Source organism: Oncorhynchus nerka, linkage group LG17 (assembly GCF_034236695.1).
Source record: "Oncorhynchus nerka isolate Pitt River linkage group LG17, Oner_Uvic_2.0, whole genome shotgun sequence".
In the NCBI taxonomy this organism is placed as follows: Eukaryota; Metazoa; Chordata; class Actinopteri; order Salmoniformes; family Salmonidae; genus Oncorhynchus; species Oncorhynchus nerka.
This window is the reverse complement of record NC_088412.1, coordinates 27,805,735-27,831,822: the sequence shown is the minus strand read 5'-3', so window position 1 is coordinate 27,831,822 and position 26,088 is coordinate 27,805,735. Positions and strand designations below refer to the sequence as shown.

At 41.6% G+C, this 26,088-nt stretch overlaps 1 protein-coding gene across 2 annotated transcripts in view; it reads right to left on the bottom strand.

The window, feature by feature from the left end:
• The window catches only part of LOC115145005 (ELAV-like protein 4), an 84,839-nt gene extending 61,001 nt beyond the window's left edge, over positions 1 to 23,838 (bottom strand). Inside the window, exons 1-2 of one of the 2 annotated variants that reach the window (XM_029686199.2) lie at positions 23,313 to 23,838; positions 22,613 to 22,744 (exon numbers count right to left, since the gene is read on the bottom strand). In XM_029686199.2, the coding sequence (XP_029542059.1) occupies positions 22,613 to 22,744; positions 23,313 to 23,360 (180 nt within the window). In that variant the 5' untranslated portion in view covers positions 23,361 to 23,838. The remainder of the gene's footprint in view (positions 1 to 22,612; positions 22,745 to 23,312) is intronic. The other variant, XM_065003098.1, reaches the window with a different exon arrangement.
• Positions 23,839 to 26,088: the final 2,250 nt, after the last annotated feature.

The following is a 26,088-nucleotide window of genomic DNA, read 5'->3' as shown; positions in this document are numbered from 1 at the left end:
AGGAACAGTGGGTTAACTGCCTGTTCAGGGGCAGAACAACTGTCAGCTCGGGGATTTGAACTTGCAACCTTCCGGTTATTAGCCCAACGTTCTAACCACTAGGCTACCCTGCCGCCTTATTTCACTGTTTTCAAACTCATAGTATTATCAATAAAACAAACGGCTTTTTTAAATCAATTATACACAAGCCACATTTATGGCATAAGTTGGAAGTAGAAATGCAAATCTACTTTACAAAGCTAATTTTCTACTTTAAATCTCACTCCAACTGACTTATTATAGATCCCCTTCAGGGCGTAAATCATCTAAACATGCAATTATCCAACAACCGTCACTTTGATTCAGATACTCCCATGTTAGTGACTACGCCTGACCAGAAGCAGGCAGGCAGCAGATAGATAGCATGAGACGATTGAGTGGACACAAACATGAGCGTGTCATTTCAGCTGGGAGTTGCATGTGAATGTCCATCTACAGCTGTGACTAATTACCCACGCTGCTCAGGGACTGGAGACTCAGTCCAAGTCCTCTCCCAGAGGCACCTCAGCATGTCAACAGCAACAACACCATACCATCTCGCACAAAACATTGGAGAGCTGCAGGGCGTTTATGGGTGATTTGTCCACATCTGGCTGTTCAACGGTTCTACGGTATGATTCAGTTGCTATGTAAGAGCGAGGCATGGGGTCAGTTATATTACTGTAGTTAATGGTTAGATGCCTCTATGATAGGCATGGTACTGAACATTGATATCGGGTATTGACTACAGATGGGTAGAAAGAAACTGCCCTGTGGAGTAACGGAGAAGTATTCCACTGTCCGTTTCAGTCAGCCTCACTCCTCTCTTAATTTGACAAATAGTAACCTTTTACTGCAGTGGGCTAAATCACGGTCACACAGAGTGTTTATTGGTAGTCTTAAACAGCCCTCTTTGAAACAAAAGTATACATCTCACACACACAGTTATGGTCTTAAAAAAAGAAGACTCCTGTACGGATATAGAGATGAAATGTATTCAATTTTGAGTTTGCATCCAAATATTACACTTCATATACATCACAGAAGACTGAAACGTAACAACAACCGTTTGACATAGAAACACCGGCAATTCGGCTGTTGTTTTAAAATAATGTTGATTAACTATGATATTATGAAAAATATGAATAACATACCACCCATGAGGCCACTAGAGGGCGATTTGGTCCTTTGACTGCAGAAAAGGGGTCTGGCTCTAATTTGCAATGTCCATCTACATCTGTACACTTGTCAATTTTACTGGATCTTAGCTCTATGAACAACTGCATCAGCAAAGCATAGGAGAAAAGAAATACATGAACTAACAGACAGCCATGACAACACAGATATTTGAAATGGTTTAGCAGTTTGTTATTGACTGTTTATCATGTAACTATCAAGTAATCCTTTCAAATATTTGTTTTGCACATGTAACAATGGTAACCATTATATTTAATACCTGATTGGATAGATGGAAACAGCACTCAGCGAGTTGAACTTTGCCTGTTCATGTTTAATTGTCGTACAGTATTCTCAAGAGCACAGATTCTAAGGCGGAGCAAGAGAAGCTAATTTAATCACCACAAATCATCTCCACTGTTGTTCGGCTGACCCTCTACAAGCGTTAATACTCTTCTAACACCGACACGTATATCTCCTTCAACCATGACTTGATTAAGGTATAAATCATTATTTCTTCCAGGTGGACCTTGCCTCGCCTAGATCCTATCTTTGACTGAACTTGAGGCAATACAGGTCAGTTTTATAATGACTTCTCTTCACAACAATGGACACCTAACCAAAGAGAACACAACCTGATTTGATAAAATATTCTTTACTCTCTCTCTCACTCAGAATCTGAGAGCCCTGTTGGACACGCCACTGTGTGCGTTAGCACCGTACAGTCAAGCGCAAACTCTCCCACCTTCAGGATCACACTCCCCACAGCTCTTTTCTCACCTCTCTACCCCAGTTCTCCCAATCGGAGGTCAGCAAAGTTAACAAGGGGTATGCTATGTATGGGGGGGGGGGCTTAGGCAAAAGCAAGCCTAAGAGCAGGGTGGAATTAAGATCAAATTAAATCACAGATCACAACATTCAAAACTTGACGACTTGGTTTGAAGCACTAAAAGTACAAAACCAGACACTTAATGCATTTCAACAGTATTTTCTCGTTTTTGTGACTTACAACACTGTTCAAGACATCAAAACAAGCAGTTGGCAAAACAGAAGAAATGGAATAATAGAAGACATACAGAGACTAACATTAGTGTTCTTGCTGACAAAAGCACACTAATTATTACCCTGTATTTTTGACAATTGTAAGGAATGAGAATTGTTCTACTGACTTATATTAGCTTATTGTGAAAGACTAAATAAGTTTAACAGATATGTGGAAAATGTGAGTTGGTCAAGGTTGGAGGCAAAAATACTGAACGGATTCTGTATTTGGGCCTATTTGTGTTTATTATTGTTCATTGAGATACATTAAATATACTACCAAAAGTGGGTTTTGTTTAATTCAGGGCCCTAGAGATTGTTTGTTGTTTTGAAGCTAATTTCCTGCAATTCTACATAGTGTAACATGACTCATGACATCTTTTGCGTAGGCTATTTAATTATAATTACATATTATATTTAATTTAATATGGATAGGGAAAATAAAGCTTAGACTATTTTCACAAATGTTATTTATTTCACTAACAAATATGTCAAATATCTCATTTAATCATGTTAGTTATAAATATTTTCAATTGATAGCAACAGAGTCAGTCACACATTAGATAACTTCTGTAGGAATGAGAATTGGATGTTCATGAATGTGTCTATAAATTCCTGTTTGTCACGTGAACTAATTGAGATGGTGGTTGCCTAACTCAGAACAAAGTCCTGTTGAGCTTCGTATGCTGTCTCATTTCCAAATCCTATCTTTCATATGGCTGATGTTCCACTCCCCGAACCCTCCAAATGGCGCATACCACTTCCAAAGTATTATTTTTATTTTCTTTAGAAGGTCATAACTCATAATGCCATGGAGACAAATAAAAAAATGTGCATCGGAGTCGCGTCTTTCTCGTGGAACGTACAGCTTGTTTCTATCCTAACGCGCCGCTATATATCGCTTTTTAAACTTTTTTCTCCCTAACAAGGCATACCCCCTCAATTTGAGCACTGCCTACACCCCTCTGTGCCATGCCACCCACCTGCTCACAAAACCCTACTTCATATTAATCTGATCAACTCGACTTATTAGCATTGATATAGAAGCTTGGTGCTGAACAGTGCTGCACCGTGGGTGTTGCAGCTCTGCTGGAGGACAGTAGTAGTCTAGCTCTGACTGTGGTGACACTGCCCAGGGCTTGAGCCCCAGTGACAGACAGTGGGGTGCTGCTCAACGAGGAGCTCAGTTCCACACCATAAACACTGCATATCTCCCCCTGTCTCTCTCTATCCTTCCTTCTCTCCCTCCCAACGCCTCCGCCTCCTTTAGCACTGCGTTACTGGCATGTCCCTCCATCAATACGCTACAGCGAACAGTTAGGGAGACAGGATGCTATCACTGTCACCATGGTTGGGATTTGCGTTCTTTTCAATTAGCATTTTGATTGCACGGGAATGAATAGCCCACACACAAACAATCAAATATTCACTTCCAAAAATGAATAATGCTTCCCACATTCAAGATGCTTATACAGAAGCTGGCAAATTCCCTTTATGATAGGGACAACATTTTAAAATCAGTATAATGCCATTTTAACATTAATGAAACGTATTATTAACAGCATACAATAAGAGAACGTTTGATATGGATACGGGAATTTAGAGATCAGGGAAGACAGCCTCTTTGTGTATGCAGAAAGATAGGTTTAAAAAAGTTAGTCAGCCCTGCCATGTTGTTTTGGCAGGCACTGGCAGGCACTGCCTCCAACCAGTTGAGGAACAGCCTGGGGGGGCAGTCACTCTGAGCCTTTTGTCAACAATGGACACACAAACAAACACATCCACCATGCAGCACAGACAAGCGCTACCAGAAGCATCAGAGGCAGAAGCAGAGGAGACACAGGCGAAAACCTGTCCAAGTGAAGGGAAATGTACACCAGTGCAGGCATGCGCATTACAGAGCCACTCACACACACACACACACACACACACTCTATTTCTCTGATACACTACAAATTCACAAATGCAAGCTCACGACTGTAGTCCTACATCACATACACTGTCAAACATTACAAAAATAAAACCGACCAAAATGTGCACTATAATGCTTTGTATAGATACATAAATATACCAAGTATTATCTACTATTTACAATGCACAACATGATAAAGAGATTTAATGCAAGCAAAATATCACACTTAAAACCACACAATGTACTGTACATTTGCTGTGTGCAGGTAACATGAACAGTTATCTAAGACTTGTGCAAACCGATACCCATCGCCTTTTCCCAAAACTGGATTGACAACACCCCATTAACTGTTAGGGAAGGAAGGCACACTGAGTGAGGCATGGTGCTACTGCTGCAGGCTGTCGGATGGATGCAAGGGCACAATGAGCGGCTGGCAGGCTGCAGCCTCCTTACCATTTTAAACCCATTCCACTCCATTTGTGAGCCGGCAGACGTTTTCTCTCCCCAGCGCCTGAGCAAATTTCCCCCTGACTTGGAGCTCTCTTTTTCTTTCTTTCTCTCTTAGTGGTGGTCAGACAGTAGGCGGCTTGTGAAAGCAGGCATTCCCTTCTTCCAGAGACGCTGGGTGAGAATGCAAAAGGCTTCAGCGTGAGCTTTGGGCTGCAGTCCCCTCCCCTGTCTCCTCCTCATCTATGAGGTCAGAGCTCCCCTCTCTCTGGAAGGGTGTGCTGCAGCTTTCTCACTGGCTCCTGCGTCTGTCTGTCCAGCACTCTCCTCCACAAAGTTAACATCTTCACTCTGGCAACCTTGCCGATTCAAGGAGCGCTTGGCAATGAAAAGCTTTTTGGTACAAAGAAAAAGCTTTTTGATACCAGCAAAGCAATCACTGCTAAGATGCTAACCACAAAGCAATCAATCACTACTAAGATGCCAACCACAAAACAATCAATCACTGCTAAGATCTTTGCTTGATTGAGTGCAAAGAGTGACTTTGCCAGTGGCGCAAGCAGGATTCCGTTGAAGGCAGGACCAGAAAAAATGTAGGCGGGACAAAATTTGGGCACTCAAATCATCATTAGATGATCAGAAAAGCATAGCTTACCATATACCCTACTGTAATTGACTGCACACAACAAACCATCTAACATGTGATTTCACATTATTGATCAAATAGTCGTGTAGGCCTACGTAAATCCACAACTCTTGTATTTAACATGCGACTCACATAGACCTACACAAAATTAAAAAATATTGTATTTTATTTTATTAATAGAATATAAGACTAGAACATAATGCCCTAATATAACAGTAATGATCACAATAGGCATCCACAGCCTATATAGACAAGAACATTGGTCACCAACCTGTCTTAGTCGAGATCACTTTATGAGTCCAAATGCAAGCCGAGTGCAATCCACTGCTGGGTGGGGAAGATCAAGTGCTCCTACAATATATTGTGTGATATCAACTACATTAACTATAGAATATAGGGCCAGACTATAGTGCATGGGCGGGCAACACAGGGTAAAGTTATATTTCCAATTAATCCAAAAAGGACGGGAAATAACTATTGTTTCATGCATATTCCTATTTTCATATATAATAAGAGAGGTCTGTTTTTCTCAATGTAGTCCTACCCCTTATTATAAATAACGTAGTCCCTTATATTTCAAAACTCGAGTCTCAAGCTAGGCTACCTGATAACACTGGCAATGGGTCAGTTGTTGTAGCCAATTACTTGTGAGGTACATCGGAGCATAAATTGAAATAACTTGTTTGTTTGTTTTTTCACTGGACTGATGGTGACGTCTCATCGGAGGGTGGGAGAGAGTTCGAGTCGAAGTGGAGAAGCGTTTTTCATGATTTCTAAAAGTGTTGAATAAAAACAGTGTTGCAGTGCTGATCATTGTCTCTGAATGTACTGAAACTGTCTTTAAGGCCCTCCATTAGATCAGTGCAATTCATTTGATTTGATTTATTTTTATTTCACTTTTATTTAACCAGGTAGGCTAGTTGAGAACAAGTTCTCATTTACAACTGCTACCTGGCCAAGATAAAGCAAAGCAGTGCGACACAAACAACAACACATAGTTACACATGGAATAAACAAACATACAGTCAATAAAAAAATAGAGAAAGTCTATATACAATGTGTGCAAATGAGGTAGGATAAGGGGAGTGAGGCAATAAATAGGCCATAGTGGTGAAATTATTACAGTATGGCAAATGAAACACTGGGGTGATAGATGTGCAGAAGATGAGTGTGCAAGTAGCGGTACTGGGGTGCAAAGGAGCAACATAAATCAAATAAATAACAGTATGGTGATGAGGTAGATGGATGGGTTATTTACAGATGGGCTATGTACAGGTGCAGTGATCTGTGAGCTGCTCTGACAGCAGGTGCTTAAAGCTAGTGAGGGAGATATGAGTCTCCAGCTTCAGTGATTTTTGCAGTTCGTTCCAGTCATTGGCAGCAGAGAACTGGAAGGAAAGGTGGCCGAAGGAGGAATTGGCTTTGGGGGTGACCAGTAAAATATACCTGCTGGAGCGCGTGCTGCGGGTGGGTGATGCTATGGTGACCAGTGAGCTGAGATAAGGCGGGGCTTTACCTAGCAACGACTTATGAAGCGAGGGCCAGCCAACGAGAGCATACAGGTCACAGTGGTGGGTAGTGTATGGGGCTTTGGTGACTAAACAGATGGCACTATCATAGACTGCATCCAATTTGCTGAGTAGAGTGCTGGAGGCTATTTTGTAAATGACATCGCCGAAGTCAAGGGTCGGTAGGATAGTCAGTTTTACTTGGGTATGTTTGGCAGCATGAATGAAGGATGCTTTGTTACGAAATAGGAAGCAGATTCTAGATTTAATTTTGGATTGGAGATGCTTAATTAATGTGAGTCTGGAAGGAGAGTTTACAGTCTAACCATACACCTAGGTATTTGTAGCTGTCCACATATTCTAAGTCAGAACCGTCCAGAGTAGTGATGCTGGACGGGCGGGCAGGCGTGGGCAGCGATCGGTTGAAGAGCATGCATTTAGTTTTTCTTGTATTTAAGAGCAGTTGGAAGCCATGGAAGGAGTGTTGTATGGCATTGAAGCTCGTCTGGAGGTTAGTTAACACAGTGTCCAAAGAAGGGACAGAAGTATACAGAATGGTGTCATCTGCGTAGAGGTGGATCAGAGAATCAACAGCAGCAAGCAGCAATGACTGATATAGAGGGGGACTGGTGGCCCTGGACTGGTGACAAATGCTCCAACATCCTCTTCTATACACGGTCTCTTGAGATTTTTTTACAGAGCTTTGTTTGGCCATTAAGTTTTTGCTAGCTAAGCTGGCTAGTCTGTTTTAGCTAGCTAACGGTGAGTAGCCTACACATAGCTATTATTGTCAATATACACACAGTTTAATAGGTACAGCACTTCATTCACAAAAATGGTTTGCTCCTACACCCGTGGCTTGCTATATAAAGCAGGCAGACAGGCATTCGAGGCATTCAGTTACTGTTCAATTGAATGTTTGAATGGGCAAAACAAGGGGCCTCCCGAGTGGCGCTGTGTCACTAGAGATCCTGGTTTGAGTCCACGTTCTGACGCAGCCAGCCGCGACTGGGAGACCCATGGGGCGGCGCACATTTGGCCCAGCGTCGTCTGGGTTAGGCAAGGGTTTGGCCGGCAGGGATGTTCTTGTCCCATCATGCACTAGTGACTCCTGTGGCGGGCCGGTTGCAATGCGTGCTGACACGGTCGCCGGGTGTACGATGTTTCCTCCAACACATTGGTGCGGCTGGCTTTTCCCACCTCCTACCTACTGCTTGCTATGAATCTGATGTTGTATGCATGTTCAGGCCAGTGTTTGACTTGGACTGAAATATACTGAACAAAAATATAAACACAACATGCAACAATTTCAACAATTTTACTGAGTTACAGTTCATATAAGGAAATCAGTCAATTGAAATAAATAAATTAGGCCCAAATCTATGTGTTTCACATGACTGGGCAGGGGTGCAGCCATGGGAGGGCCTGGGAGGGCATAGGCTCACCCACTTGGGAGCCAGGACCTGCCAATCAGAATGAGTTTTTCCCCACAGAAGGGCTTAATTACGGACAGAAATACTCCTCAGTTTCATTAGCTGTCTGGGTGGCTGGTCTCAGACGATCCTGCAGGTGAAGAAGTCGGATGTGGAAATTAACATTCCATTTTCTGGCGACAGCTCTGGTGGACAATCCTGCAGTCAGCATGCTAATTGCACGCTCCCTCAAAACTTGAGACATGTGTGGCATTCTGTTGTGTGGCAAAACTGCACATTTTAGAGGGGTCTTTTATTGTCCCCAGCACAAGGTGTAATGTAATGTAATGTAATGTGTAATGAACATGCTGTTAAATCAGCTTCTTGATAAGTCACACCTGTCAGGTAGATAGATTATCTTAAGCAAAGGAGAAATGCTCACTAACAGGGATGTAAGCAAATTTGTGCACAAAATTTGAGAGAAATACACTTTTGTGCATATGGAACATTTCTGGAATCTTTTATTTCAGCTGATGAAACATGGGACCAACACTTTACATGTTGCATTTATATTTCTGTTCAGTATAGATGCCGTTACTCATTTTAGGTGAAGGTACCATTTATATTTAGGTGCAGGAGCTGCTAAATTCTTTTGAGCTAATATTCTATAGGAGGTGCAGGAACTTAAGCAGAAGAACATTTGAGGTGCCGGGACTCAGTTCCTGCCCAAGTCAAGTACTGTGATTAGGTAAAACTACAAATGATGTCCTGCTGGGAACACTGACAAGTAGTGCAAAAAATATATTGATATTTTTTTGTTGCTCAATCTGATTGGGTGGACCTGCCTCCCCAGTGGGTGGGCCTGCGCTCCACACAGGCCCACCCGTGCCTGCGCTCCACACAGGCCCACCCGTGCCTATGCCCCTGGATTCTACCCTCAGGCACTACAGGATGCCTGAACAGCACTATGTATATAAATCTGCTATTACTGCATGCATGTTAAAGCCTGCAAATATACATTATATACATTGATACATGCTCATATTTGTTGCATGTATCTTGCTTATTCAAAGGAAAATCCAGTTAAAACCTAAATAATTTACAAAACGCAATTCATTTTGCAGTTCACCCACATAATCACAAATTCACAAAATCGCCCACACATGTTTACTAATTACTAAGCTGGGCTTGGCTTATCAGACACAGGCTACTGATATGAAATACTCACATCAAAAATGTACATTTCACACACAGATGTACCGACGCACGGACACACACACCTGCAGGAGCATCACGACTATGAACAACAAAGCGCCAAAAAATGGGACAGCTCGCTACGGATTAAAACGCAAACCAAAGTTTATCACCTGGCTAGAAGCTACTGCTGCGGAGGTGTCACAAAGCAGATTATAAAATGTAGACGACTAATAACCTAAAATAGACAGAGCCTATAAGACAGATGCGCTTAGCATAGGCTAAATTGTGCCCTACTCACCATGACCATTCTTGTTTAGGGTTGAGCAGGATAAAGCGAAATGGGAGATGCAGGTGCTTAGTCTTCCTGTGGTTAAATAAAATCGGTTGCTATCAAGAGTCGATCCTCGTGCGGGGAGCGCGTGGTCCCAAGGACAATCGGGTAGATAAGGCGCGTGTCACTGGATGAATGAGCTTGCTGCGTGTCGGAGGCTGAGAGCCGTGGGTGGAAATATCGTTGTTTCTCTTCGGGATCGTCGGAGGAAATAAACGGTCACAAAAAAAGAAAACTAAAAAACTAAAAGGATAAGTCTTCACTGAAACGAAACAGCTAGTACAAGCAGCTATTTTTCCTACAACCGATTTATGGGTTATTCAGTCTGTCGGGTGTAGAATCTCATTGGCTGCGATAGAGCAAGGAAGGGGTGGTGCGCTAGTGGATGAGAGTGTTGGAGGAGGGCAAGAGCGAGAAGGGAACGACGGGGGGCGATGCTACCAACGTAAGGTGCGATTGATATTATGCACTACAGCATCGACAGCGAAGACAAATATAATTGACAACTGTAACATAGAGCAAGATAACCAATAACCGACTCGCACTACTACATACGGTGTGACAAGGTATTGTAGTCTACATGGATGGAGACATACCACCATCATCATAGTGTAGAGAAGTAGCTTAATTGTTCCTCTTCGTGACATTGCGCAGTAGTCTCTCTGCCCTTTTGATGTTGGTGACGATGTTCATCACCCATCTCTCCACTCTACCTCGCTCCCTCCTGTCTTTTCTGTGAGCTTCAATCACCTGTGCTCCCCTTCACAGCTGCACGCAAGCATCATAAATAATTAACACGGAGGCCCCTCATCTCCATCCTCCGACAAAACCCCATTTCAGCGCTGTGGTTGTAGAGCTCTGGTGGTGGGGGGTCTTTTGTACCTGTATAGGAAGAGATGCATAGCATCCCATACCTATACACCTACTACTGCAGTCCTCTCAATTGTACCCTGCGCAAGCTAAGGCATGCCACATCTCATAAACATCAGTAATGCCAGCTGACCTACAATGCTGCCTTTGTCTCCATAAATGCATTCGATTTTTGCCTTCAACACACAGAGGTGTGATTCGAAGAATGTAATAATTCAAAACAATTGTTAGGATCTTTCACAATGTTAAAATAATAATGCATCTTTCATACAGTATTTTAGATGCAACAACAGTGCATATTTTACAGTATCTCATATACCTTACATATTTTGAAACCTAGCAGCCACATACCCTTGGGGCAAGTCTGTTTTGATTAGAATAGCTTTGGGTATGAGAGAGCAGCAGTGACCAGAGAGGCCATAACATATGAAACAGATATACACTAGCTGGCCCCAGACTCACAGAGACAAGGAGAGCAAGCACCTGCGACAAGGAGAGCGAGCACCTGCATACTCTAATTTACGTAGTTGTCATGACACAATATATTACTCTTTGCTTTGTGGTTGTTTTGTTACAGCATGCGCCTAGCAGCAGTAAGCCTATTTTATCCATCGTTCAACACTGCGTCATTACAGTACGTTGTTTTATTCCAAACATCAGAGACAGAGAGACATATAGCTGGTCCTCTCGTTCACATGCTGGTTTTTATTCAATTAGGAGGAGACTCTCATGGCAGGCGGACTAACTTGAGTAAGTCCATTAACCTCCAGCTGAACGAGCACTGATAGGAAGTCCCACAGTGCTCTTGACAGCCTACAAAACACTGCAGCACTGTTAAACTAATCCATAATTTGCCCCAAACATTTTCAGTAGTTTTTTTGGTGTGGACGTTGACTCGGAATGACTCAGCTGTTCATTTCTCAATATGCAAAGTGGGCCTATAGTACGGATGTAACAATGTATGTATTTTTTTTAAACGAATGCATGCTTTACATTCAGTGCAGTATATCTGCAAGGTATATGTTTGGACTGTATTTCTATTTGTACATGTACAGTGGCATAATGACAATGAGAAGAGACCAGTGCATTGGTCAGCTTTCACAGGGCACAGAATTTGCCCGCAGTTGCATGCATTGAATAAAAAAAAGCAAGAGACTGAGTTTTGAAGCTCTCCAATCTCTCCACTACACCTCTGGCCCCTCCACCTCACTGAGTATTAAAGCCATGCACAGCAATGTGCTTGAAATACTAATGAGCGTTAAAGCCACGGCTAAAGCATCGCCAACCTCAATTAGGAATCAACAGGACATGGGCGTTTCCCGGATGGATGTGTTTGCTGGATTTATATTAATTATGTGTGGTATCTTCCTCCACCCCTTACTGCCAGGGACAACAACAGATACCAACTGCCTTTTGTTTGGGGTGCGTTCTGGTACAACGCTTCATAGTCTAGAAACCTGCAATGAATAACCAGACCTGTTTTTTCTATCACTTTTATTATTCTGACTTGACCTTTTTTGAATTCATTGCATTCTGTGCGAGCTTGGGAAATAATTCTCTGCTTCACTGACTTTAATATTCTCTCCGGGTACCATGTTTTTATTACCAGCTTTTAATTCTTGGCTGTAAATAATAGAACGTAACACAGATGAATAACAATCGTTTTTCTTTTTGAGTGCAGTCAACTTTAACTATTGGATTAATAGGTACGCAGTTAAGGAGAGTTCCAGGAAGCAGAAGATTCGTATCTATGGGCAACATCCTCAATTACTTCAATAGAGTTTCCTTAATGGGATTTCACTTGAGCAATCCATATCCTCTTCTGTACTTGTTTTCTTTTACCAAATTGTTTTCCTACATTCTTTTAACGAATAGAAAGTGATGAAAGTGAATGGGGTCTTAAAGCAGTGTTACATTTGGCTCTCTCCTGCCTTGTGTTGTCAGATGGGGAGGTTGGCTGCCTGCTGGGAGATTTCAGATCTAGTCACTGGAGTTGCTGGGCACTGGAGTTGCTGGGCACTGGAGTTGCTGGGCACTGGAGTTGTGTGCTTTGGCTCTCCGTACACACTGTGTGTGTTTTGTGGGATTTTGTGAAATATTGCACAAAAATAATTTGGAATTTAGCTTTAGCCTTATACGGGCTAATGTATTTTGACTAAAGACTATGATAGCTATATTAATGAAAGTTTTTTGTATATTTCTTAACTTTTTCAAGTGAAAAGTTTTACTGGCTTTAACCCAGGAGGATTGCCAACGATGCAGTCAGCAATGTAAAGCCCATATCATTGATAGTCTCTGTCTGGATAGGTCCTGACACTCTCTCTCACCCACCCTCCTGAAGTTCCTATGACCTGACGCACTGATTGCTGTAGCCCCAATTATAGAGCCCCACCGGCATGGCTCCTGCCTCTGCTGAAAGCCTGCTACCAGAATCTGACACCAGAATCTGGCTAATTGTCATGGACTGCGCCTGCTCTCTCGTGCCCTCCCTACTCATCCCAAACCCCTCCCTACTCATCCCAAACCCCTCCCTACTCATCCCAAACCCCTCCCTACTCATCCCAAACCCCTCCCTCTCAAAAGCTCTCCACGGATTAACATCCAGTGAATGTTTTTTTCTGCTGATGAAAATTGAGACCCGTTCTTAATGCTGACTTGAATTTCAACTAAGAATTTTAAGGATTTCCACTGCTGACTGCACACATACACACTGTGTGGGTGATCTCTCTCTCGCTCTCTCTCTCTCTCTCTCTCTCTCGCTCTCTCTCTCTCTCTCTCGCTCTCTCTCTCTCTCTCTCTCTCGCTCTCTTTCCCCCTCTCTCTCTCTCTCTCTCTCGATCTCTCTCTCTCTCTCTCTCTCGCTCTCGCTCTCGCTCTCGCTCTCTCTCTCTCTCTCTCTCTCTCTCTCTCTCTCTCTCTCTCTCGCTCTCTCTCTCTCTCTCTCTCTCTCTCTCTCTCTCTCGAACTGTCTCTCGCTCTGTGTCTTTCTCTCTCACGCACGCACACACACACGCAAATACCCAATTTGATATTACACTTAGATGTAACAACATTGTAAGATAATATCTATTCTGTATGTAGCTAGTATGAAACTAGATATGCAGCAGACAGTCTTATAGAATCAACTTAATCTAAGTCAGAGCAATCTAACTGTTAGACACAGTGTATTCGCACCCTTCTCTTGTTTCACTCTGAATAATCACAAGTTTATTTAAAGGTAGCAAAGTGTTGGTGTCACCTGAAATGTGTGAAGTGTGTAAAAAACTGTTAACATTTTAAGAAGTTTTAATTTGTCACGCTCAATAAATATACATGTAATCTTCTGCGAACATGTATTTTGAATAAACACAATATAGATTTTTCAGATTTTGTTACATTCATCCATGGACTCATCTGCCAGTATTTTACTCCGTGCCATATTTTAAATTTCACTGATTAATATATTTTTTATTAATATATGTATTAAGTTATCTGAAATTCCCTTTGATTTTACAGAACAATAAAAAAGTTATCTGTCATTAAATGGTAACTTTCACAATATGGTTTGTTTTAATGACCACCAGACAACCAGGTCAGTGAAAGGTCAACGGCCATTGATTAGCATGTCACACAGGGCCTGTAGTTGGATCATTTTAGCTTTGTTAACAGGAGGCCTCGCCTCTCCCAGCTCACCTCTGTATTTCCTATTAGGGGTACTAACCGGATTGGAAGTGTCATCCCCTGCTTGCCTTTATAGCCCATTTGTGCCTGATCTGGCAGAGAAAGCGAGGCCTCCAAAAAATGATGTTCATCATGCACTTTCCATGGAACTGAGCCTATCATGGAAAAATCCCAGTACAGTATGTCTCTGATTCCCTCATAAACAAACAGACTATTTTTTATGACACCCAGGTTTGTCTTCTCAGGAGCTTATTTGGAGGAGCTTATTTGGCTCTCTTTGATTTGCCCTTGAACAATCCATTTACTTCCTGTATCGAAGTTTTGGCAGCATCTGGCCATGCAACTCAGATTGATTATCATCACTTCTCTGGCTTAAGTCCATTCTCCACCCATAACAATCAACAAATTGGTGTCAGACCTTTTGTCTTGATACAGAGTGACAAACTCAGCATTGCTTACTCCGAGACATCAGGCTTCAATTACAAATCTGCATTTAGCTGAGGACAGCAGTAGTTGTCCCTCGGGACTGGCTTCTGTTGTCTTTGATGTTTAAGATGACTGACAAGCATTCTGCCAAATCCTTACTCAGCTCCTTAAACTGCAGGAGAAACATTTCTCCTGTAAATACCTATCTTTCCATGTCATTGGAAATGAATCACGGCCATTTCAACTCATGCTCATGTCACCACCTAAGAGAAACTTCTCAACAAGACATTAATTCTTCATGGCGACTTCAGGACAAGGCTGTGCTATATTTGTCACAGGCGTTTGTCATTCCCTTGAACTCAAATCCATTTTATATAGATGGAGCAATTGAGAAGTGGCATGGCTTATCTAACTGCGTAAGCTATTCCTGTCTATGGAACAGAATGTGAAAGGAGAAAACCACATACTGTATGTATGGAGAGATGGCCACCTTTATCACAAAACACAGTATTAAGACAGTTATTACAATTCAATAGCGGTAAATACTGAACCCAGCAAGGGAGCCTACATCTGAAGTATAATTAAACAAATACCATGGTAGAATAAGAACATGTACATATAACTACCTTTGTTTGCGAGCAAGGACTGAGGTCCCCATAACCTTTAACAGAAATGAGAGAGCTGTAACATTGCACAGAGGGGTTTCCATGGTTGACATGTATTCTGGCACGGAGGGTTTCAGTCACAGCAGGAGATTTTGGATTACAGTCCATTTGGATTACAGAGGTGTTGCCACTTGATAAATGACATTCAACCGCAACAATACTTTGCCTGCTCCCCTTGTCATTACCAGTGTTGCCCCTCGTCGCTATTGGCGTCTGTGTTGCCACTATGAGTGGTGAGTGCTGCCATGGTGGTGTAGTGGTTGGCTGTGGGGCGGCCTGCTCTGTGTTTGATCCCAGTCGAGGTACCTCCACGCTCTGAGGGTGACCGCTGCGGTCCATCTGGCTGGGGCTTTAATCAGCACCTCCCCTCAGAGAGGGGATGCATTCTCCTGACTGGCCCCATCCCTTCGCTGTGCTGCCAGCCTGCCTCAGAGCACTAGAGCCCTCCTAACATGCTAACCCTGAACATTTCATCTTTCTAAATGTCACTTCATGGTTTACTGCTCCTTCTTAAGATGCTAGTAGGAAAGCGAGTGCACAATGCTACTCTGCCATATTATAGTTCAACAGCATATATGCTTGGCGAATAGCTTTATCTCGTGTGTGTCGTATTAGCTGTTTATTTTTGTTGATCAATGTAACATGTTCTGTTTAGGTAGGCATAGACTTATGCTTGATAAAAGGCAATGCATTAATAAAGTATGGTGTGTTTCGTCCTGCCCTTGACCACTGTAGCTACAAAAAGGAATGAACTCAGTGTTCTGTGTTCCGTCCATCTCTCTTTTTTTTTACCCCCTCCCCCTGCACCCTCAGGAGGAAATAGAACGAGATTGGGAGAGTAAAGAAATCAAGAATGGAGAGAGCAGCAAAGAAGGATACCTTAAGGAATAATTACCTTACATAAATATGCTTTTCTCCTGCTTTAAAATGGGTTATTTTAGTCTTGTCACTGATGTCCTAGCCATCTAAACCTGAATGCTGCTGTTAGAAAGGATTCATTATTAATGGCTTGGAAAACTACTGAGGATGATGCTTTCCCAGGGCTGTGAAGAGAACCGCTATGTCTCTAAGGAAGTATTGCCTGGCCTCGCAGGTTTTCCTCAGTAATGCACTCATGTCAGGCACATATAATTTATTCATGACAACAGCCGTCACTTTTACAGCTCCCAAACAATTAGTAGATCAATAAAAGGCATCGGCTAAGAAACTACAAATTCTGGAAAACAGTGTTGTTCGTCAAGATGTCACGATTCGGCCACAGTCTGTCGCTCAAGTGTTGGCCACGTTTGTCACTTCCTACCAAAAGGCAGTAAGCTGTGAGCTAAAGCACTCTCTAATCTCTTCTTTTAAGATGGCGGTCCGATGCTGATGGCTCTCGAATAGCAGGTGCAGCCATTTGACCTCCCTTTTTTTATGTCACAATGTGCAATTTGAATATAATTATTTATATATATATATATATATAGATGATCTTGACTGTAGCATAATGGTCATTGTTATTGTTATTTTGAGCCTAGTCAGCTAAGAGAGATTACAATAGAACTACACTGGTCAGTGGGGGTAATGCATCCTTTGTAATGTCTTGAACTGAGTGTATGGAAACAGTTGACTGAAAATGGCATAAAACTGTGACTATTTTCTTCAATGCCCTTTCACCGTTCCACTCAAATTAACAGTAACATTCATGGCTGTATGTACACAAACAAGAGTAAACCTCCCTCTCAGGCAATAAAGACACGACATAGTTCCGTTTTTTTCCTCCAACATGATTCCTTTTCTAATTACTCTGTTATAAGCCGTGAAATAACTGTGATTGGATATAAACCAATGGCCACAGTAAGCATACAGTATATAAATGTGTCTCTAAAATTAAATTCCGGTTTAATCAACACAATAGAAGTGCTCTTTGCGGTTGTAAGAGGAAAAAGCACTTGTTAAACGCTCTTACATAACGGGCAAAAAGTCATGGTTTTCAAGCTATCATCACAATTGTATGTACATTCTTTTGTGTTTTCTCTGCAGTCGTTTCTTGGCACTGCCGTCTTCAAACGAAAGCTTTTATTTCTACTACAAAGCTTTCACTGTCCACCAATTACACTGTTCAGATGTTCATTTTCCGCAGCAACACAATCACATGCAACTCTCAGTCGATAAATAGACCCCTGTCACATATACACACAGAGCAACGTGAGTGGCTTCTCCTCGGAAACCTTGCCATTTGCCTCTCTATGGGTGAAATCACAGGCTGTTACTTCCAGGTCGGGGTACGTGTATCCAGAAAGCTGACCCTTAGCTGGGTGTAAGCTTCAGGTCTTTCTTTTGGGTGGCTATGTTTTATGGATCACAACCGCCTCCCCTTGTACAGTGCTTTCAGAAGGTATTCATACCCCTTGACATATTCCACATTTTGCTGTGTTATAGCCTGAATTCAAAAAGGATGAAATATGTTTGTTTTTTCTAACACATCTACACACAATAACTCATAATGACAAAGTGGAAACATGTTTTTTGACATTTTTGAAAATGTATTGAAAATGAAATAGTATTCACACCCCTGAGTCAATACGTGTTAGAATCATCTTTGGCAGCGATTACAGCTGTGAGTCTTTCTGAGTAAGTCTCTAAGAGCTTTGCACACCTGGATTGTATAATATTTGCACATTATTATTTTTTTAATTCTTGAAACTGTCAAGGTGCTAGACAGCCATTTTCAAGTCTTGCCGTAGATGTTCAAGCCAATTTAAATCAGAACTGTAACTAGGCAACTCAGGAACATTCAATGTCATCTTAGTAAGCAACTCCAGTGTATATTTGGCCTTGTGTTTTAGGTTATTATGCTGCTGAAAGGTGAATTAGTCTCCTAGTGTCTGTTGGAAAACAGACTGAACCAGTTTTTCCTCTAGGATTTTGTCTGTGCTTAGCTCTCTTCCATTTCTTTTTATCCTAAAAATAACTCCCTAGTCCTTGCCGATGACAAGCATACCCATAACATGATGCAGCCACCACCATGCTTGAAAATATGAAGAGTGGTACTCAGTGATGTGTTGGATTTCCTCAAAGGGGTATTCAGGTGCTCTTCTTTGCGAGGCATTGGAAAAACTCCCTGGGGTTTGTGGTTGAATCTGTGTTTGAAATTCAATGCTCGACTGAGGGACCTTACAGATAATTGCATGTGTGGGGTACAGAGATGAGGTCATTCAAAAATCATGTTAAACACCATTTGTCATAACAAAGGGGTTGAATTCTTCTTGACTCAAGACATTTCATATTTGTATTTTTAAAACATTTGTAAAAATAAAAATAATAAACATAATTACAGTTTGACATTATAGGGTATTGTGTGTAGGTCAGAGAGGCTGTAACACAACAAAATGTGGAAAAAGTCAAGGGGTGTGAATACTTTCTGAAGGCACTGTACTGTATATCCATCTGGTACTTCAGCACCATGGACAGCAACATTGCTAGCATGTTAGCTAATGTGATCACTTTGCAGACAAGATACATAATAGGGTGGCTTGGTATGCAATGAAAGAGAGAGCAAGAGAGAGAGAGAGAGAGAGAGAGAGAGAGCCACCTGTCCTCTGCGGAGCACACAGAGTCATGGCCGGCCCTGCCTCCTCTCTTCTCCTCTGGCTTAGGGAAGCTCTTTGCCTGGCTGGAAACACCTGCTCCACTCAGCAGTGACGGCTCCCAGCGGGACTCTGGCTCAGCTGCTGCTCACCAGGCCCCCCCATGCAGCACTGGCCCCCTCTTAGTGTGACACTGCCAGCCTGCCCTCCTGGCCCTGCCTTCCATGCAGGCACACACAGTGCAGTAGCTACCACACCCATCTCAGAAACGAGAGAATCATGCAGGGTGGCTGAGAAACTAGCCTAGGAATTGTAACCCACAACAGGCAATCACACCTTTTAATGTGTGATATCTGAAATTAATTGTTATATGATGTCACTGACTTGACATGGTCAGGGTAATTGGCATTCATGGGATCTTTACTGGGTTCTTTACAAGAAGCTGACAGAGCATATCCTATAGCTATTGTTTTTTTATGGGCGTAATTAGGATGTAGTAAGCAAGTAACTACTAGCACAGGTAGCACAGTATCTTCCCCTCAACATATTCTCTAACACCCTTTTTGTGGACTTACACTACAATAATCTATGATATGAGCTTCTACAGCCTATATGTATTTAACAGTTGTACTGCAGTGTGAGATGGGCTGTTCTCTTGCAGCTGTGTGCAGGTGACCGCTGATTGACCTGCATGATAAATAGCACTTTTGTGTGCCATCCTCCAAAAACTGATCATTGAGCAAGATTCTGGTGCCTCATCTGTCTTGGCTCATTCTTACTCATACGGATGTTTTCAAAGTTCAATGATTCATGTTGTTATTTGCATGTTATGAATTGGGACATCTTAGATCAATTCACTGAATATTGGTCCACCGTTCAACAAATCCAGGTTACTTCATCATTTCATTCTTCATAGATAGTACCTCCTAAAAATGATGCTCCTGTCAGTTAATCAATATCAATCTATGGCCTTTGTATCCAAGATATGATTTTGTGTCGCAGTTAGGCTGGTGATTCTACCTCCTTGGCACAGTGCGCTGCCTCTCTCAGAGATGATACGTGCCTATCTTTATGCTGCACCTGTTTGTGCGTCAGCAAAGGCAGAGTTGTTGAGCATAAATGAACTAATTTCCCGGGGTAGATTATCCAGAGACACACTGCAATCAGGGAAGGAGGAAGTGATGGAAGCGGCAGATGGAAAGAGCTAATCATTGTTGTGCAATAGAGATGACCCTTACAATTTCGGGGGTGTCAATATGCCATTGCCAATGCTTCTGATTGTTGTGATGATGCATCAAATGAGTTTGAAGTAAAAATCTAACCTTTCTTTGTTGAACCGAAGAATGGAGTTACCAAACAAAGCACAGCATTCTAAGAAAAACAACAGCTGTGTGATGACAGTAATCACAGGCTCGCAACAGCATTCAGAGCAGAACAGACACTAGGTTCTGATAGAGAAGTTGTTCGACATCCTTTCAAACACACTGTTCTCTAGGTCCCGTGCAGCCTGACAAATGGCGGCCTGGACTCCAGGGACATTGTTCAAGACTGCAGCCATTTAGCTAAGGATGTATCTTGTTCAACCAAGTGATGTATTTTGCTTCAACACTTTGCTATATTGGATTCCCTTTAAATATACTTGAAGGTGTTCAGTATCATACCAGTAAAATAACATATTTTTTTATTATGGCTTTTGATTTAAGATAGATCATCATTTCAATTTTGTCAATCCTACTGTTGTGATAATATCATACTGTAGCACAGCCATAGCCATACAGTGGTATCATGCAGCTCTCACACCGTACACATCTCAGACATCTAGGACTCAACATTTTGGTCTCTAGTATTATAATAGTACGCCTCACATCCACCAAAAGTAAAAAATAATCCTGCTCTCCAACAGCAAAGCCTCAACATTCTTCCAGCACATGTATCTAATGTATGCAAATGATCTAGCTGTGCTTAATGAAGGTGCCATTAATCATTGTAACGATGGTCTGTTTTAACCAGGGTAATCACAATCCCAGTCACGCCTCATATATTCTGACTTACATACAACTAATATAGTCACATTTATTTTAACAGGAAGTCGAATAGTATTTGTGGGTTTTCAGGGTCACATAGAAACAGGGTGATAAAACATTTTCCCCGGTTTGTGCGCATTGCAATCATAGCTTTAGAATGGTCTGCATAATCATTATCAGATATAATGAAAATGCATACAAACATCCACATCAAGTTCTTTAGCTCACCCAAACACTAAATGCTTTTTTATGTGTTGCAATTAAAAGGCTTGAAAGAGTTGATTGAATAACTTGCCATAACCTCTCACTACCCATTATTACAATCTACTATTCAATTTTAATTTCAGCAGAAATTAAGGCACTGTGTGGTACTATTATTATGTGAGAGAGAAATTACAGCATCAAGCTACTTGTCATCAGCAATTTAAGTCTATTTCCTCTGTAGTACAACACTAGGATTCTTCACAGGCAGCTAGTGAGCATGACTGTGTAGCCTATGCGAGAATAGTCTGTATGAGTGAATAAGACGGTTCTGCCAGGTGAATAAGAACATTAAGTCTTTATAGATGACCAAACATTTCCTCTGCAATCGTGTACAGTCAACAGATGACCTCAATGCTGTCAGCATTACAACAATTTCTGAAATATTCTGGAAAGCTCTAGGGTGGGAAGCTGAGCCTGTTTGAAGGGAAGCCGAATGAGAGCCCGTCACAGATTAGACACCCACAGTTTCATGTCAATTTAATGCAGTTTTTCTCATGCCTCTCTTCCCCTTGAACTACACTCTTCATTAGAAACAGCACATACTGTAGACTCAAGTTCTAACAATGAGGAGGAAGACTTGAATAAATTATCTCAAAGATAATGTCCCTAATGGTTTAACTTCAGGTTGACTTAGTTGCCTGCTTTACATAATGGCCATCAAGAACAACTATCTGGATTACATAATGAAATCAGATCAGTATCCTGTCTAAACAAATCTCTTACGTAAAAAGTGAAACAAATAAACTACACTATACCCATACTTCTAAATGCTCTCCATACAGAGCATCAGATATTAATGGTAACATTAATATCTTACAGTATTTCATCATTGTGGCAAGGTTTCAGTGTATTGCAGTAGCCCTGTATTTCTCAGTTGCCGCACATCACATCTTCCAGTTACGAGTGTCAAGATGGTAAATGTACCCAACCCCACACTTTTCAAAGAAAAACTATTACCTGACGCCATATTACATACTACTTTCCATATTCTAATTTACTTTCTGTTTCAGATTAAGATGTAGTTTAAAAATACATTGTTTATAAATATTGAGGTAACATTATTTCCATGCACATACAACACATAAGCCATAAGCACACTCACACACGTACAAAATGCACATAAAGATGCAGGCATTGGCAAACTATGCATGCAGTGAGCCTGCTACACTGAATTCATACACACTTCACATGCACTCTGCCGCTCTTACTCCCAAGATAACGGACTGATTGACAGAGGGTTAAGGCAGAGTAGGCGGTTGTAATTGAACACACATAAGCATGTTAATAATAGCTGCTAATACAATTCCTGGGGATACAGTCATCTTCCTAAACTGATCTATTATTTACTGCTCTCTCTCTCTCTTTCGCTCTCTTTCGCTCTCTCTCTATCATTTTTTCTCCTGTTTGTGTTTTAAGAGATGGAGATATTTCTGTCTATCCTCTTACCAAAAGTGACCTGGACCCCATCTGGGTGGATGGGAGATCCCTGGGAAATAGCGGCGAGAGCCTCTCAGGGACGGAGCCGTCAGCAGTGGCTAGTCCCGAGAGCTGGGGGTACCTCACCATCATCTTGAGATGCTGCTCACAGAGTGCACGCTCACACACAGATAGAGAGAGCGGGAGAGGGAGAAGAAGGAAGAACAGAAACAGGAAAGTAGGAAGGACAGAAACAGAATGGCAAAGGACAGCGGGAGTGAGGGGGAGAGAGGAAGAGGAGGCAGAGGGCAATCACAGTACACTATACACACACACAATCACACACACACAGACATGCAGACACACAGGCACCAACCACACGCTCACACACATACGCACACACACACGATGGGCGATTCCTCAAGCAAGCTTAGCAATGATAGCCACCTTGCTTTGGGGAAATTAGGGGAAATAAAACAGTTGTCACATAAATCAGCCAGCCGCCTAGCCTTCCAATTGTTACTGCAAGCAAGAATGAGTGAGAAGCGTTGTGATCCTTTTTCTACTAGCAACCATCGAGCTTGGCTAATACGCTAAGCTCTGGTCATTAATCAACCCTGTGTCTTTACACTTTACACAGAAATGCACACACACAATAATACACAAGACAGAATGGTAGGCAGCACATACACTGGGGAGGTGAGAAAAAACAAAGCCAATTTTTCTTTACCTCATTGCTCAACAAAGCAGCGTTGAGTGTTCGGCTGATTTCGAACATCTTGTAGTCAATGCTTTTTCTTGTCCTTTTCTTATTTTCTAAGGGTTCCCCTTCAGTGATTTTCTCCCTCTTTCTACTGGAAATGAGAGTCAGTCCCAGGAAAAAAGAAAGAAAAAATTAATCAATTAAAAAATGAGAAAAAATCCTCTATAATTTCTTTTGTGTCAGATTTTTGTCCCCTTTTCCCCCTGCTTTGGTACACCTCTGGTGGATGTGGAGCTTGTGCCCAGGGTCTCGGCACACAACTGAAGAGTCAATTTTTTTTATCTCCCCAGAGTCAGCACATTAAAACAAGCAGTCGGGCTGGCGGGCTTGTTCCCTTATCTGTCCCCCGCACACTCGCTCACACAATGCGCTCCGATCCTCACACTGCTCTCTGGCAGATTAGCTTGTCCCAAAACATAGCTCTTGGTTTAAACTCCCTCTCTGTCTCTCTTTCTCTATCTCTCTCTCTTTCTCTCTCTCTCCCCATCTCTCTCTCACCTTTTCTTTCTCTCTCTCTCTCTCTCTCTCACACTCTCATTCCATCTCTCTCTGTGTCGCTCTCTCTCCCAACTCACTTGCTTGCGCTCTCATGCAGGCAGCTACAGTTCACTGTGCTACCACAAGGTGGGAAGACTGTTCTAAGAACAACAGCGACACCACCACATCTGCCTGTTCTCCCTGCTTTCTCTGTGTTTCCCATTTCCTCTTTCTCTATGTGTATAAGACATGAGACATAGGGATCAGGCTCATTCCTTCTCTTCCTTCTGCCCAGTCTTCATCTCAATAGGAACACTTAGTAGCATCATCATCAATTACAGGGATTCTTGAAAGACGGGGCAATCCCAACTTTCCCCCCACATATTTTTCTTAATATTAACCAAATTTGAAATATATATTTTTATAGACCAACGTCTCAGCTATCTCGCCTCTTTTTTTATGTATCATAAAATGCAACTAACTGGATTTATGTAAACTCCGTTAGACACCATAAAAGGCATTTCGTTTTTACATTTACTGTCCAACAACTGTTTAAAGGCCTTGATTGTTCAATTCTAACATTATATTAATTACATATGTAACACAAATCTTCAAACTTTTTGTTTTATACCACTATATAATTCTCCAGGGCTAATTTCATCAGCATTTTGGCATGTTTTTCTAGATTCAGAATATAAAACAAGAATTATAAAGGAAACATGATCCTTTATGTCTAGCACAGCAAATATTTCAATAGTTTAAGCAATTATTGCAGAACAGTGATGAACATATTTTTTCAGAATATTTACTAAAAAAACATCTTAAGGGGGTTAACAATGACTTCCGGAGATGACAATAGGTATTCAAAACAGACATGTGTTTGCCTCTAAAAGTAAAAGTTCAATACAAACATTTGTAAAATATGGAAAATGGTTCATTTGACAATCCTTAACAAAAACATAACCATTCTATAAGATCTTTTAGCACTTTGACGAGGGTTGACGTTAGACAAAAATCGGAGTTTACGTTTTACGGAGTTGACAAATCGCATATTTTTCTTCTTTACTCAGGTGGTATACAAAGTAACAATTTAGTTTTTCCTCAGTTGCTTTATGACCATAAAAACGAATTAAAATGAACATATTTGAACAAAAAGTCCTATTCTATCTTAATCTATAAGGGAGACGGAGTTGACAGGTAATGGTTGTGACCATGGTGATATCAATAATGTTTGTTTAAATCTATCAAAAGTAGAATACTTTAGGGACCAGAGGTTGTTTTGCTGAAGTACATGTCAGGAGATGGTATAACTGACCCAGCTCATTTCTGATTCATTTAAGATTTTAGACAAATCTGATTTAACCAAAACTTCGGACACATTTTTTTTTAGGAATCACAGTTTTGAGATAAATATTCCTTAAAGTCAGAGACGGCTATTGCAAGAAACTACGAGACCCCTTTCAGTAAATATTAATTTGGCCTGTTTTTAAACTTTTAAACACTTTTCTGGGGAGAAATTTGAAATTGTGATCCCTTGCTCTGGACAAGGGCATTTCCTGGCACATAGCCGGCAGCGTATTTCTTTTCAGCATGCCATGTGGGAAATAGCCACATACAGTAAGTCAAGAAATTGGTTTAAGTACTGTCTCTGTAGAGTAAGATACTTTAGGTTTGTACTGTATGTAATTCAAGGTTTGGGATACAATACTTACTATGTAATAGCATGTTTATACAACCCTAATACAACAGGAACTCCAGTGTTACTACACAGGTGTAGGAGAAACAATGAAAAGTGGTAAAGTGTTACCACTCCTCCTGAACATAACATGATGTAGGTCAAATCATTGGTCAAAGGTCAAGGTCAGACGATGGATCATTATTACATTATTGTCGACATCACATCATGTTACTTTCCTATAGTCTCCTGAAGATGTACAGTATTTCTACTGAATATAATAAACTGTGTGTTGACACCGTTCATCAGCTTGGTGTGACTTCATCTTAAAATACAGTAAAAAGGCTAAATTATCAGTACCTCCACAAGCAGCATGGCTTGTCTTTGTCTCCAGTGCACTGTATGTGCTTTTTCTCCTGGCCCCAGGAGAGGACTGCGGCCAGTTAATAGCAGCCTATTGACACCGGACCATCTGCTGGTATGGACCACAGCCAGCAGAGAGGAGAGAGTCATTGCAAGCAGAGGAGCGAGAGTTACTTCAATTCTCCCCTAATGCTGTTAATGTTGTGCATTTGAACGTGTGATTATGTG